This window comes from Mesoplodon bidens (assembly GCF_964165515.1).
Source record: "Mesoplodon bidens genome assembly, chromosome: X".
Lineage (NCBI taxonomy): Eukaryota > Metazoa > Chordata > Mammalia > Artiodactyla > Ziphiidae > Mesoplodon > Mesoplodon bidens.
The window spans coordinates 122,530,022-122,546,154 of record NC_138163.1 but is presented as its reverse complement, the minus strand read 5'-3'; the positions used below and the strand labels follow the sequence as shown (position 1 = coordinate 122,546,154).

Sequence of the window (16,133 nt, the reverse complement as noted above, 5' to 3'; positions counted from 1 at the left end):
TTGGATAAAAAGGAATTTTTTCTTATCTACCAAAAGGAACAGTCTACTAAAGAACAGAACATCAGTAATATGCTGTACATGGATTACTGGAGAAAAGACACCTGGCTTGTTTATTTCCCGCTGAAGGACTTCAGGTTAAAACAATCAGTTAATTAAGACTACATCCTGTGTTCTTTGCTGGTGGTTTGTTCAACTTTTATGCACTCAACCAGTATTTATTTAGTACTTCCTCTGTCTTACACAGAGGAAGTACTAAAATCCCTGTTCTAGTCAAAGGATAAAACAGTGCATAAAACAGTCAGAATTCCTCTTCTTTCGTGTAGTTTATATTTGGAGGGAAGGCTGAGTAATAAACAAGAAATATAAGTACTTTGGGTAATGTTAAGTTCTAAGAGAGAAATAAAGCAGGGAAGGAAAGCAGTAAGTGTTGAGGATGATAAGGATAACAATTTTAGATAGGGAAGCCTGGGAAGAATTTACTAAAAAGGAAACATTTGACTCATGATCTGAAGGAGGTAAGGGAGTAAGCCACGTGAGTATTGCTGCCAAACCCAGGTTCCGCTGCTTGCTGCTCATAAGCCAGTAATTCGAGAGGCAAGTGTCAGTAGAAAGGAAAGGTGCTTTAATCAGAAAAGCTGGCAATCTGGGGAGAAGGTGGACACGTGTCCAGAAACCAACTCTGAAGATTCTGGTCAGCCATGACAGTTTTTAAAGGGAAAAATGGGGGTGAAGAATCTCAGTGAATCATCAAGGCAGGAGGTTGCGTTCTGCATCATTCTCCATTGGGTGCAGACTGGCTGACTCTTTCTTCACATGTTATCTTGCCTGCATGATCTGACTGCAGGATTGCTAAGGGAGCTTTTGGGGGTAGAGAGCTAGTCATTTTTTAACTGCTTAATTCTTCATTCTTTCTTCTTTTTATCTAGGAAAAGAATCAACAAGTTAGACAACGCATGGTGTGCATTCAGGAGAACATAGGTCAGGAGTTAGTTTCAATTGCTTAGTCATCTCATTCTTATAATTAGGTTATTTTAAGGTTAAAGGGGAACAGAAATGGGCAAACAGGAAAGGGGCAAAAGAGCTGCTTTCAGTATCTGAGCAAACATTTCAGACAGAGGGAACAGCAAGGGTATAGGCCCTAAGATGGGACTCCACTCAGCATAATCTAGGAACAGCAAGTGTGGCTGTAGCAAAGTTAGTAAGGGTAGGCGCAGGAAGCAAAGGTAACAGGGGCCAGGTCATACAGGGCCTTCAGGGTCAGTGGAAGGATTTGGGCATTTATTCAGAGTGAGATGAGAAGCCACTGGAGAGTTTTCATGATCAGATCATATTTTAACAGGATCACTCTGGCTCTTATGTTAGAAATAGAAGATGTGAGAGCAGAGGAAGGGAGAACAGTGAGGAGATATTTTAGTGATGCAGGTGAGGGATGATGGCGGCTTAGACCAAGGTGATAGTAGTAGTAGAGATGGTAAGAAAAAATCATATTGTAAACATACTTTGAATACAGAGCTGATACAGCTTGCTGGTGGATTGACTATGGGCTATAAGAGAAAGGAAAGAGTCAAGATTGACTCTAGAATTCTGGGTGTGAGCCACTGTGGGGAGAAATGGAATTGCCATTTACTAAGGTATAGAAGACTAGGAGAGGAGCAGATTCGTTTGATGGGTGGTGGATATCATGAGCTCAGTTGGGTTTTTTTGTTTTGGGTTTTTTTTTGTGTGTGTGTGGTACGCAGGCCTCTCACTGTTGTGGCCTCTCCCGTTGCGGAGCACAGGCTCCGGACGCCCAGGCTCAGCGGCCATGGCTCACGGGCCTAGCCGCTCCACGGCATGTGGGATCTTCCCAGACCGGGGCACGAACCCGTGTCCCCTGCATCGGCAGGCCAACTCTCAACCACTGCTCCACCAGGAAAGCCCATAGCTCAGTTTTGTACACATTAAATCAGTTGAGTTAGGCAGCCTGCAGCTCAGTCAAGAAATCCCAGTTGACTATATAAATTCATAAGTAGCTAAAGCTCAGAGTTTGTAAACATTCTTAGGGAGAAAGTTCAAAGAACTTTCACCCAGATGCTCACTACAATAAACAGAAAGTGCTAATGATGGTGTTAGAAAGATTTTATCGAATGATGATTCAGGAAAAAAGATAAAAATATGTTTTTTAAGAGAATGGACCTTCACAAATGTTTACAAAAGGAGTCAATTTTTGGTGGTCAGTAAGCCTTATGAGCTTATACTTTGAATTCTCTCTCTCTGTCTCTCTCTCTCTCTCTCTGTCTCACACACACACACACACACACACACACACACACACACACCCCGTACCCCAAACACAAAAAGATACAGTCATGGTCAAAAACAAGGTCTAGTCTCCAAGGACTAGAAGAAAGAACAAAATTGCACACAATAATAAATGGGAACTAAAGCCATATACCTGGTAGGCTCTGAGTCCAGAAAGAGCTAGAAATGACTGGGAGTCTACTCTAATGGGGATCAGAGAACAAATGGACCACAGCTATGGCAGGAAACTGAAGATTGACTCACTGGGTGTAACCAACTGGGAAGGCAAGCAGAGCTTCCTCACCCACGAGTATAAGGAGGTTGAATAAAGATACAGCAATTGACCAGAGCGCTGATTCATATAAAGGTGATTCTTTCCTTAGTAAATGGAAATTACGGGAAATCCAGAAAACCCCTTAAAATAAAATTTGAAATAATAACAAGATGATTAAGAACACTGAATATTCAGAAGCACTAATACCAACTAGACATCCTGGATGTGTAAAATATGGTCAGTGAAATAAACACCCTATAGGTAAAATATACTTTAGACTGTATAAAATCAGAGAGAGAATTAGGAAATTGGAAAACAGCAGAATGAATTCACCTAAAAAGCATTGCAGAAATACGAAAGATACATAGATGATAAATTGAGAGGTACCAACATAAGTCTAGAGACAAAAAGAGAGAGACTAGTAAAGAAGGCCCTTTGAAGAGATAATACCTGAGAATTTTCAGAATTGAAGAAATAACACCTTCAAGTACAACACAATGAATGTGAAATGGGATTAATTAAAATCAGTTAAAACCTAGACACATCATAGAGCAATTGCAGAATATCAGGGATAAAGAGGAAAATATTTTAAAAGCTACAGAGAGACTAAAGACAAATTATAACTAATGACAGAGCAGCTACAGATTTTTTTTAATTTATTTATCTTTTTTTTTTTTTGGCTGTGTTAGGTCTTTGTTGCTGCGCGTGGGCTTTCTCTAGTTGCGGCGAGTGGGGGCTACTCTTCATCATGGTGCACGGGCTTCTCATTGCAGTGACTTCTCTTGTTGCAGAGCATGGGCTCTAGGCATGCGGGCCTCAGTAGTTGTGGCACGCAGGCTCAGTAGCTGTGGCTCGCGGGCTCTGGAGTGCAGGCTCAGTAGCTGTGGTGCACGGGCTTAGTTGCTCGACGGCATGTGGGATCTTCCCAGACCAGGGTGTGAACCTGTGTCCCCCGCATTGGCAGGCAGATTCTTAACCACTGCGCCACCAGGAAGTCCCTAGCTACAGATGTTTTAAGGGCAATGATAGATGCTAAAAGAAAATAAAGTGATATATTCAGAATGCAGAGGGAAAATTATTTTCAACTCAGAATTCTATACCCAGCTAAGGTATTATTTTATTTAAGAGTAAAGGGTTTTTATATTTTCAAACGTAACAGTCTAGAAGTGTTTGCTACTCACAGACTGCTATGAAAGAACTTCTAAAGGACATACTTGAGCATGAACCTGGAAGAAGGGTGATCTGAAACTAAGAAGAAAAATACAGAAATAAAATATATTACAAATTTTCTGTCTCATGAGAAAAACATTCATCATCATTAAAGCAAAGATTCCAGGCCTCTTTCTTTTTTAAGTTGGTCATAATACCTTATATGATCTGCTATGTTATCCATTGTAGTCATGTATCTGTTCTTAATGTCTTGCTCTTATTAAATATTTCATGATATCACTAGAAACTGGGAAAATGATAACAATTAAATATCTATCACTCAGAATGAATAATTCCATCAGTTCTACTAGAAAAGACTACACAAGATTGTAAATCTGCACCTCAAGGTATTTAATCATACTTGCTGATAACATGAGGAAACCTTCACTGTCAGGATTTATTTATGTGTATGAATAATGAGCAATTTCTGATACAAGTTTTTAAGGAATCTTTGAAAATGAATGTTTCAGGGGTCCCCAAATCACCCATACGTCCAGTGATTCACTAGGACTCAGAAACCTCAACATATAGTTGTACCCACAGCTAAGATTTTATTACAGTGATGCAGCAAGGGTATACAGCCAGATCAGTAAGGAAAAAAAGATACCCATGAAATCTGGAGAAATCCATGTGCAGGTTTCCTGTGCTCTCTCCTTCTCATGACAGATCATGCAGAGTGCACACTTCCCCAGCAGCAAAAATACAGTCACATGTGTGTAGTGTCTCTGACCAGGGGAGCCCATTGAAGACTCAGGTACCCAAGGATTTTAATGGGTTGGTTACATAGGCACCCTCTGCCTAGCAACTACTTTTCCTTTCCTGAAATGAAAGCAAGTGTTTAGTCCCCAGGTGGGCAAAATCATCTTATCGCTTAGGGAAGCTTCATGTCAGTACAGGGAACCGTTTACCAGCCAAGTTCCCATATGTCAGCCAAGGGCCAACCTTGCAAGCAGACCTTTCTAAGATAGCAGCCTCAGGACTGCTATATTACTCTTTTCTACACAGAGACCTATTTCCTTAACAGTAGTTTTCATTGTTTTTTCCATTACTTTCAAAAGCATATAATTCAATTAACTCTTTCATTTTAGAAAATGTCACATCACTTGGAAAAATAATGACGTCTCTCTTAAGAGAATTTCGTTGTAATATTTACAATATTTTAAAAAGACAGCTAAAGCTTTGCTTCTTTGAATGATGGATAAATCTGTATTGTGTGCCTAGGAGTTCTTAGGTTCCAACAATATGTATACTGATTATACTCTGCAATCATTATCAGTATGAGAATCTGCAATCATTATCAGTATGAGAATATATTTTTATAGGGAAAGAAAAGATAATCTTGTTAAAAAAGAAAACCTGGAGAGCATAAAATATGTTTTTGTGTAGATTTTAAAGTAGACCTTCAGGTTCTAAGAAATAATGTGCAAAAAGCATAGGAAGTACATTATATAACTCAATTCTTTTGAGCTGTCTGTTATCCATGTAGCTGCCTAAAAACAAACCACCCCCATCTTTGTCATTTTTAAAAATAATGAGCTGTAAAATTATAATGATTACTTGTGGAAACACAAAAGGAAAAATACCCAATCAGTAATTTTACAGCCAAACAATTTAGGGAAAATAACTATATGTAAATTAACTATACTTAAGCACACTAGCCTGAGTTATTATTTTGAAGCAAAGTGCACTCAAGAAAATTAACATAGCATGATGGGTTTTATCTTTTATGCTCTCTCTCCAAAATTGATTGTGAATTTCTGTAGCCATGAATCCTGCAAAGTTTTATACACACACACACCCCGCATATATATGTATTTATATTGCTTTGACAATTGGGTGATTATTTCTGCGTTACACTGACTGTCAGCAAATTATCTGACCCTTATCTTTAGGACTCATATCCACCCATAATATTATATTCCTAAGGATTATGTAAACCATATATAAATCATGAAAATTATTATGTAAGTAGAATGTTATTTTACAAGCAAAGATACTAAAGAAGGAAGTATGTCACAGAATACGAATTTACTTTATAAAACCAAGGCCAGCAAATTTTATGTAGACAAAATCCAATTGCCCCTTACAGATATGAAGAAGAATCTGTTACCTAAAATTCGTTTTGAAGGATTATCTGTGAATTAAAATTACACATGCTATCTCTCTACCCTGTTAGCTAGCTAATCATGTGAACATAATTAACCTTATTTAGACCAGTGAACAATCTAGTTTAGTAGACTGTCTGACTGGAACCAGTGATTTATAGTCATTAATTGAAAGCTAGACCAGTCATACAGTTGTGGGTTTTTCTATTAAGACATTATGCTATTCTGGTCCTTAGCGTGGAATAGACTGATAGGTGGGTTTAACTGGGATGGTTGTTAGCTAGGCAAGTATGATGTAGGAAGTATATAGCTCAAGGAAATGTTATAATGATGTCCCATGGAAAGCAAGTGGAAGAAGAGAAATAAAGGCACAAAAGGTGGTAAAGTCAATAAATTGGATGCCTCAGTGAAGATTTTCTAAAAATTGCTGGGTTGGAGGTATTACACTATGTAAAACGGAGATAATGGAGGCAGTTGTTGGAGTATGCTTAAGAGTAACAAACATAGGGTCATGGGGCTGGGTAGCTGAAGAGTGGAGAAGTAAAGAACATTGGAGATGAAGGACTGAGAAAGCCAACATACTGACATCACCTACATGAAGGTTAGTTCCCCATAATAGAGACAGAAGTAGATGTGAGAAGAAAATATTGATTCAAGTGCTGAAATATTTAGCAACTGAGGGGGAGGGCCTAGGAGATCAGTAACTCATGGTGGCTTATGGAATATAATGAAATTCAAAGGAACAAGTGATAGTCATATTTGCTTGACAACTTCATAAGATTTTGTGAGAATCAAATGAGATATTGCCTGAGAAAGCACTATAAACCCCTAAGGAAGGTAGTGCTCTGCATGTATGAGCCCTTAGTTTCAGCCCTGCTTTGTGTCCCTATTTCTCTGCCTACAAAATAGAGACCAAGATAATATTGTTCTCTCCTGCTTCATGAGAAATTAGAAAGTTTAACGGCATGATATATATGAATTTGTTTTGAGTCTTTGGAAAAAGAAGGTACTTTCGCTGACCGGGGTTCAGAGTCACCGTTCAGCTTTTGAGTGTTCTCTGCAGCTTGTTGACACTCCGATGGCACCCCGCATATCAAATAACATTCTTCCCTATCTTTGATTTCAGACATTTCAGCAGTCTTCTCTGCAGCACAAATCAAAGAAGAAAAACAAAGGTAAGAAAAGGAAATGAAACATTTAGCTGCTTAGTTTGCACTGGGATAATCACCAGCACAGTTCATCCATCCTCTCTTGCCTGAGCCCAGTGTGGTTTAGAAGAGAACAACCCCCTAGCACAAGAGCTACCAAGACCGGCTTCTCCTTCAGGTCAATTATGATACAAGGTACCTTTTGCAACACATGGTCTCAACAAGTTTTCAGACTGGGATCACGCACTTCGGATTAAATTGTATGTCACTCATGTGGGCGAAAAGGTATTAAAATTTTCCATAGTTTTTTATTCTGATACAATGAGAAAATAAGAATTTTTAAGGTTAAGTATCCACACTTATTTTTATAATCTACAGATTAATCTTCTACCTTCACACCTATACAAAATTTAAACAGCATTTTTACCCGCTATTATCTTTAGGTCCTATAGCCGGCAAGAGCAAAAGACGAATTTCTTGCAAAGATCTTGGCCGTGGTGACTGTGAGGGCTGGCTTTGGAAAAAGAAAGATGCGAAGAGTTATTTTTCACAAAAATGGAAGAAATACTGGTTTGTCCTAAAGGATGCATCCCTATATTGGTATATTAATGAGGAGGTAAGACAAAGCACATTTTGTTTTCTCATTCATTTTATCTTTAACCAAAAGAATCATCGTTTTGAGACTTACATTTTAAAATCATATAATCACCTTAAGGCTAATTCAGGAGACTTCTGCTGGTTATTTTTCAGTCTGCCTTCTTAAAATGGTTGCATTGTGGGGTTCTGGAAAGGCAGTTGTCTCAATTATTCTAATGTAGCAACATATTTGAAATACAGATAATGTATAGTAAAATTCTGTATATCTAATTAAAAATACCAAACTAATTCAAGCAATAGCTTACTCAGAAGGATTATACGTGGAAATTTGATAAAGATTTTTAAACGTCTTACTTTTGTTCAAAGTTTTAAATTTTTTTCTGTTTGCTTTTTTGGGAGGAAGTCCTTTAGTAAGTTAAGTAAATTAAATTAATACCACCTGCATTTGTTTCAGTTTTTCTTAAGGAATAAATGAACTAGTAGACTAGTTTCAAAAATCTTCAAGCATTCATTTCATTTGGCCCAATAGGGAGAGCAGGGAGAGGGTATATAATACATGCAAATTGTTCTTATGATTTCCTGTTTCATTTCCAGTAAACAGATTTATATCCAGAGTAATTATATAACCTGTCACATATCACAAGAGATATACAGTATACCTTATTTTTTTGATATTCCCTTAACTCTACATTTGCTTCCTTTGCCATAGCCATCTATCAGTTCACCTTAAGTTTTTTAAACAAAAATTTCTATTGTTAGCTTGTTTTTTCATAAAAATGTATGTGGTTTAATGTAGTGTGCTGGCTAAAAACTTTTTGTATGCCAATCAAGTAGCATAAAAACATAACGTCTTTATGTTTCTCTTTATTTTAGATCACTTGTAGATTGTCTGCTGAATGCTATTCTGTCTTTCAAAGTTTCATGGGGAGATCATAAGTACCCCAAAAGTATTTTAAATTGTTCAAAATTTTTAATTTTAACATTAAAGACATCAAGGGTAACCTAACACAAATCAAAGTTAAGAGATTTGAGACTATTGTATTTACCCTAAGATTGGAAGAAAAAAATGCTCAAATATTGAAAAATATTGGAAGTTATACTGCTCTTGCATATAACACACACATTTTAGTCACTATCATTAGCATCAAATTTTATTAAGTTTTACATATAAACATACACACACACACACTAAAAGAATTGAGAACCCCTATTCTTTTTCTTTGAGTTGGCAGATGGGAGTATGATGTCTCTTGAACTTGATATATAAGGAGCCATGAACTGGTACAGCACAGATCAAAGTTTAGGACTAAAAGTCTGAGGAGTTGGCTCATGAACATGAAAGGGACAACAACATTTAAAGGGTTTAGCCAAAAATAATCTTAGCCTAGTTGTAATAACTTGCATCTGATGTAAGATTTTAGATAATTCTCCTGTCTTGTATTCCCATCCCACATTAGGGGGGGCATTTTATGGATTTCATTCAGTTTTCCAAGTGAAACATGACTTTTATGTATATATAACATGTAAACCAAGTCAGATATTTGAAAATCAAATTAATCTCTTCATTTGTAAAATCTTGAGTACACAAAATAATTATTTAATTCAGGTTTAAGAGATGTTTTTTGGAGACAGAAAAGGAATTGAATTAGTAAATGTCCCTACATTTTATATCTGAACATTTAAAATGGTAGAAAATTGAATTGTAAATGTGGACTACAGTTATTTTATATGTTATAAATGTGTATATACATTCTGAGGGAAAAATTACTTATAAAACAGGTTTCACTTTGAGAATTAAAATTTTTTCTATCTTTATTTTAGTATAAAAAGGATTTTTAAACATTTCTATATGTATTTTAATTTGTACTATTCTAAATGTTCAAAATATACCTTCAATTTAATGGACTATAACAAGTAAGACTGAAATTCTGATCTCTAAAATGTCTAATTTAAAGGATTAACTGAACTGATTTATTAGTATAGATATTTAAGGCATAGTTATATAGTAGCACCAGCTTCAAACCTTTGTATATAATACCCTAAACAAGAGTGTTGCCTCTTTAGGATGAAAAAGCAGAAGGATTCATCAGTCTGCCTGAATTTAAAATTGATAGAGCCAGTGAATGCCGCAAGAAATAGTAAGTTGAGTTTATTTGGGGCGAGGGAGAGAAAGGAAGGGTAGTTTTGTGGGTTTTTTTAATTTCTAGCTTTTAAATTATAGGTTACTTGTCTAATGCTTTCAAATTGAGGTAATAAGAAAGCAGTTTTGTGGGCAGAAAATCGAATTTTTCACTCATTTCTGTCATCACGGCAGAAGCATTATATATGTGAACTCAGATTAGATCTGAGGTAATTTTTATCCATAAAAAGTGTTTGGTTCTAACTTATTTCCCAATTTGAAATAAATAAATGTACTCTGTTTCCTTTTGCAGTGCATTCAAAGCCTGTCATCCTAAAATCAAAAGCTTTTATTTTGCTGCTGAGCATCTTGATGATATGAACAGGTAAAGTTACTTAAATTTCAAAATACTTAGAAAGTCAGTTAGGCTTAGAATTCTGTTTTCCACATCAATGCCTAGAGAATAATGTCACTGAAGTTTCTAGATAAGTTTAAAATAAAATGGACCCAGCCATAGCTCCATGTAGCCCTACCTAATTTTAAAGAATGGCATTTTAAAAAGTCAAAACTTTTCGTCAAGTTTACCAAAAATGTGCCAGAATCCATATATAGGCCAAAAAAAAATCCACTGTAGAAAAAAAAATTTTTTAAGTCCATTTCAAGAATATGTCTTCAAATTTATTCCCAAGTGAGGAAAAAAGGATACCCACAAAAAAAGCTGACTTTTCCAAGTGCTGAGTATTTATGACAGAATATCCATCTCAATAGTTCTCAATAGTTCAGGCATAGGCATAGTTGGTGTATCTCTCTGTCACCTTTCTTCTATCACTGGACAGGATTGTGCAGCCAAGTGATTAGATGGCACGTGGTTATTTGGTGGCTCTGGGAAAATCTGGATATATATTTTTTCATTATCTACAACATACTGCTTCTTGTTTCCATTTTGGCTCTTATGAGTTTGAGCCTTTCTTCCTTTTTCTTTCCTTTCTCCTTTCCCTTTTCTAGATTTGTAGAAATTGGATTTAAGATTCAAAATTTTCCCCTTCACAGGTCCTCAGTAGGCAGTGCATGTTACATATATGATGTGCCAACAGTTAGGAAGACACAGAATAGCATAGTGGTTAAGAGTATGAGCTTTGGAACCAGGCTGTCCAAATTCCAGCCGTCCCACTTAGTAGCTGTGTGACCTTGGATATAGAACTTAACCTCTCTCTGTCAGGTATTAACTCTTTTTAAAAAATGGAGGGCCTCCCTGGTGGCGCAGTGGTTGAGAGTCCGCCTGCCGATGCAGGGGATACGGGTTCGTGCCCCGGTCTGGGAGGATCCCATATGCCGCGGAGCGGCTGGGCCCGTGAGCCGTGGCCGCTGGGCCTGCGCGTCCGGAGCCTGTGCTCCGCAACGGGAGAGGCCACAACAGTGAGAGGCCCGCATACCACAAAAAGAAAAAAAAAAAAAAAAAAAAAAAAAAAAAATGGAGATAATAACCATCTCCATCCATAGAACTTCTATGAGGAGCAAATAAGAACACGTAAAGGGCCTAGAACAGTACCTGCTAAATTGTAAGTGCTATATAAGTGTTTGCTTTCAATATGTATTCCTTTTATATACTTTGGGTTCTCACGCCATATAACTTGCTTTGTATATCTCTAAAGAGTTAGTGTTCAGATATTTTTAAGCACAAAATTTTGGAGCTTCATAAATGTGCTTGAACATGCTAAATGGACACTTAATATGCTTTTATAAATAATCTTGTTCTTTGACACTTCAGAGTATAGGCGTGATTTTTCCAAACCAAGGATATGAATACAAGGAGAGGGCAAAGAAAGGTGTTGAGAAAACTTGATAAAATCTTTTATAATTAATAGGAGAACTGAGCCTTTCTTTTATTGAAATATAATTGATTAACAATGTTGTGTTAGTTTCTGGTGTACAGCAAAGTGATTGTTTTATATATTTTCTTTTCTTTTCCATTATGGTTTATTACAAGATATTGAATATAGTTCCCTATGCTATAGAGTAGGTCCTTGTTGTTTATCTATTTTATATATAGTCGTGTGTACCTGCTAATCCCAAACTCCTGGTTTATCTATCCCCCCTTTCCCCTTTGGTAACCATAAGTTTGTTTTCTATGTCTGTGAGTCTGTTTCTGCCTTATAAATAAGTACATTTGTATCATATTTTAGATTCCACATATAAGTGATATCATATGGTATTTGTCTTTGTCTGACTTACTTCACTTAGTATGGTAATCTCTAGATCCATCCAAGTTGCTGCAAATGGCATTATTTCATTCTTTTTTAAACTGAGTAATATTCCATTGTATATATATACCACATCTTTTTTATCCATTCATCTGTTGATGGACATTTAGGTTGCTCCCATGTCTTGGCTATTGTAAATAGTGCTGCTGTGAACATTGGCGTGCATGTATCTTTTTGAATTATGGTTTTCTCCAGATATATTCCCAGGAGTGGGATTTCTGTATCATATGATAGCTATATTTTTAGTTTTTTAAGGAACTTCCATACTGTTTTCTATTGTGGCTGCACCAATCTGCATTTCCACCAACAGTGTAGGAGGGTTCCCTTTTCTCCACGCCCTCTCCAGCATTTATTGCTTGTAGATGTTTTGATGATGGCCATTCCTACTGCTGTGAGGTGATACCTCATTGTAGTTTTGATTTGCATTTCTCTAATAATTAGCGATGTTGTGCATCTTTTCATGTACCTATTGGCCATCTGTATGTCTTCTATGGAGGAATGTCTACTTAGGTCTTCTGCCTATTTTTTGACTAGGTTGTGGTTTTTTTGTTGTTGTTACTGAGTTGTATGAGCTGTTTGTATATTTTGGAAATTAAGCCCTTGTCAGTCACATCATTTGCAAATATTTTTTCCCATTCCTTAGGTTGTCATTTTGTTTTGTTTATGGTTTCCTTTGCTGTGCAAAAGCTTATAAGTTTGATTTGTTTATTTTTGCTTTTATTTCTATTGCCTTAGGAGACTGACCTAAGAAACATTGCTGGGATTTATGTCAGATAATGCTTCGCCTATGCTCTCTTCTAGGAGTTTTATGCTGTCATATTATATTTAAGTCTTTAAGCCATTTTGAGTTTATTTTTGTGTAAGGTGTAAGGGAGTATTCTAACCTCATTGATTTACATGCAGCTGTCCAGCTTTCCCAACACCACTTGCTGAAGAGACTGTCTTTTCTCCATTGTGTATTCTTGCCTCCTTTGTCAAAGATTAATTGAGCATAGGTGTGTGGGTTTATTTCTGGACTCTGTATTCTGTTCCATTGATCCATATGTCTGTTTTTGTGCCTATACCATGGTGTTTTGATTACTGTCACTTTGTAGTATTGTCTGAAGTCTGGGAGTGTTATGCCTCCAGCTTTGTTCTTTTTCCTCAGGAATGCTTTGGCAATTCTGGGTCTTTTATGGTTCCATATAAATTTTAGGATTATTTGTTCTAGTTCTGTGAACTGAGCCTTGTATTTGGTTTCCATAATCTTCTCTTGATTTGCATGTTACCATTCTTGAAATTTCACACTAGCCAATCAGAATTTGGAGAGCTTATTCTCAAAATGAAAATGTTTATGTACTCGTTGGGGAGGGGTGGTACTCTATTTTGTGTTTTAACTATTTTATACTTCTACTGTTGTAGTTACTCACTATCCATTTTACCACAATTGAGCTCAATGCCCTTAGGATAAATATGAAGGATTTACATCATAACCAAACAGAAAATAAGTGGTATATATAATCATGTCCTCTTCTACAAGATAGATCCACTAGAACACAGTTACTTCCATCCAGGAATTAACATAAATTAATCTTTTGTCATACTTGCTAATCAGGGTCTTTTTAGGTTTAGCAAATAGCCTGTTCAAAAATGCATTTTTATGAACTATCAAACCATTCTTGATCTCCATTCTCTACCCTGTGTTAGCAATAACTCAGAAGTGTATGATGTCACTAACTCTTCCCTAATACTCCTGTGGATGTATCCGGTTGAGGATATCAGAGAAGAAGCTAAACCAAACCCATATGTTTCATTTTGTTGCCTTTTCTAAGCAATGGGTCAAAGAAGAAAATAAATAAATCTGATCAAACATGTCATCTCCACATGGTACATTTAAGAGTGCTGTTTTATGTAAGCCTTGCCATGGTGTACTACAACCTTCAGAATTAAATTGTCCTGAAATACTGAATCTTTTTTTAAAATTTAAGTATAGTGGACTTTTATTGTTTTGCCATGCTTTTTATTTTTTGAATAAGCAAATTCCTAATGTCTGCTTTCAATAGGCAAGTTTATTAAAAATTACTTGTCAATAGGATGGAGGAGAGTCAGTGCTGGCAGTATTCACAGAGGATTGGTGATGGGGAGAGACAGCCTCCAACAACTTTATTTAATAAGCTGATTGTTACATAACAGCAAGATGATCTAGGTGTTGGTTCATTCTATATGTGGTCCTTTGAAGGCATGTACCTAAGCCTTCAAGAGATGATATAGATATAAATAATTATAATTATATTATAATAATTATAAATAAATGCCTTACCTGGTTATTTCATAATTTCTGAAGTATTATCATATGTATTTTTTAAATGTAGTGCTAGTTTTGACAGGACCTCGTAACTGAAATGAAAAAGCAATCCTTAGATTTAATTTTCTTCTGTAAAATCCGCATGTGTGTATACACATACATACACACACGCATACATATACCCAAATATATATAACTTAGAATATTAAAATCTCACCATCTATTTTTTGAGTAGCTTTAAGTTTGATTGTGAGGTAATCTGCAAAAACACTTTTGAGCACCCTACCACCAATCCATCTGTTCCATCCTCAGAAATGAGCATTGAAACATTAAAAAAAACTTTTTTGCCAGCCTGTGTGAAATCTGTGGGAAGAAAACAAAACATCATGTTTCTCAAGTATTCTGAGACTTATTTACTGAATTCACTTGGCCTATATATTCCTTTTCATGTCAGCCATATGTCCTTATAATTGTCAGGACTCACCAGTTTCTGTTTAGTGTGATTATCTTACATTTCTTCCCTAGTTCTTACTCTTGTTTCCCTCTCAGTACGTTATTCTGTGTCAGCTGTTGACAGCTTCATTGGAACATTCACCATAGGCCCAATCCTCTTATCCTTAAATATTGTCTGTCTCCCTCACTGAAGATACAGGCGTCATGAAAACAGATACTTCGTTTCATTTATCTTTCTCTCTCTATCCTCAGTGCCTAGAACAGTACCTGGCACACATTAATATTTCTTAACTCAATTAATGCATATATATCTGCTGTTCATAATAGCATATAAAAACCAAACCATATCTGCAGCAAGTGTTTGGATAAGCATCTTCTAACTGAGGCCTAAGGACAACTTTATCCAAGATAGCAACAACAGTTGTGTAGCATTCAGCCTTTTGTGTCTATACATACAAGTTTATGCATACACTTTGTAAAGAGTTTTTATTGTGGACAGAATTTTTCTTCCTAAAAGTAGTTTAATTTCTTAATTGTCTTGTGGAATTTAGGAATCCTGGAGCTCATCGAAGGCAGAAATTATGTCTTATTCATTTTTGGACCCACAAAACGTAGCTCATTGTTCAGCGTACAACAGACATTTAATAAATGTTGTTGAGCTGAAAAATTAAGAAGCCTCTTTTTAGTTTCCTTATTCATCCCATGAAGACCTCACTGCTCTTTAGACTTCTGATAAAATGTAATTTCAGTGATATATTAAAAAGTAGTAAATATGAAGTACTGAATTAAAATTCAATAACAAATATTCCTCTAGTGGTATCAACATCATTTCCACCCAAAAAGCACCAAGCCAGTCTTTCCTAAGAGTGCTAAGATTCACCTTGTAGTACAAATTCAACCCCTTTCTTACTACAAATGACCTATAGACTAGATTTTAATTTTGACCTTTTACTAATGATGAGAGTCATTTTTAAAAGGTTATTTGTCATGAAGTTAACTTCTTGACTTACAGTTTATAATTTTCTGGATCGTATGTATCATGCTACTGAATTCATTTGATCCATTTTTTTCCCATTTCTGCTCCAGTCCCTTCTTTACTTCCCATAGTTGAGGTGATCATTACATTGTAGGCTTTGTCAAAATAAAGTTGTGCTTTAAGTGACTTATTCTTAAAATTAAAACTTAAATTTCCATGGATGTGATTTTGTCCATTAGAAAAACAACTTTCCTCCCTCCCTTTTCAAGATATTCTAAGTATCTGATGCACAGTTAACACCACTTGGCATAAACGATGAAATATATGAGTCACTTCAAAGAAAGTCATCTTCCACTTGACAGGGGAGATAATCTCCTAGGAGAAAAACTTCTCAAACACACAAGTTTTTTCCTAAAAACATGTTTCG

General features: G+C 36.1%; 1 protein-coding gene across 5 annotated transcripts in view; it reads left to right on the top strand.

Moving 5' to 3' along the window:
• Positions 1–16,133, top strand: part of CNKSR2 (connector enhancer of kinase suppressor of Ras 2) — a 254,002-nt gene that overhangs the window by 187,248 nt on the left and 50,621 nt on the right. For all 5 annotated transcript variants that reach the window (XM_081222654.1, XM_081222653.1, XM_081222652.1 and 2 more), the window contains 4 exons: positions 6,995–7,043; positions 7,460–7,632; positions 9,678–9,751; positions 10,046–10,117. In XM_081222654.1, the coding sequence (XP_081078780.1) occupies positions 6,995–7,043; positions 7,460–7,632; positions 9,678–9,751; positions 10,046–10,117 (368 nt within the window). The remainder of the gene's footprint in view (positions 1–6,994; positions 7,044–7,459; positions 7,633–9,677; positions 9,752–10,045; positions 10,118–16,133) is intronic.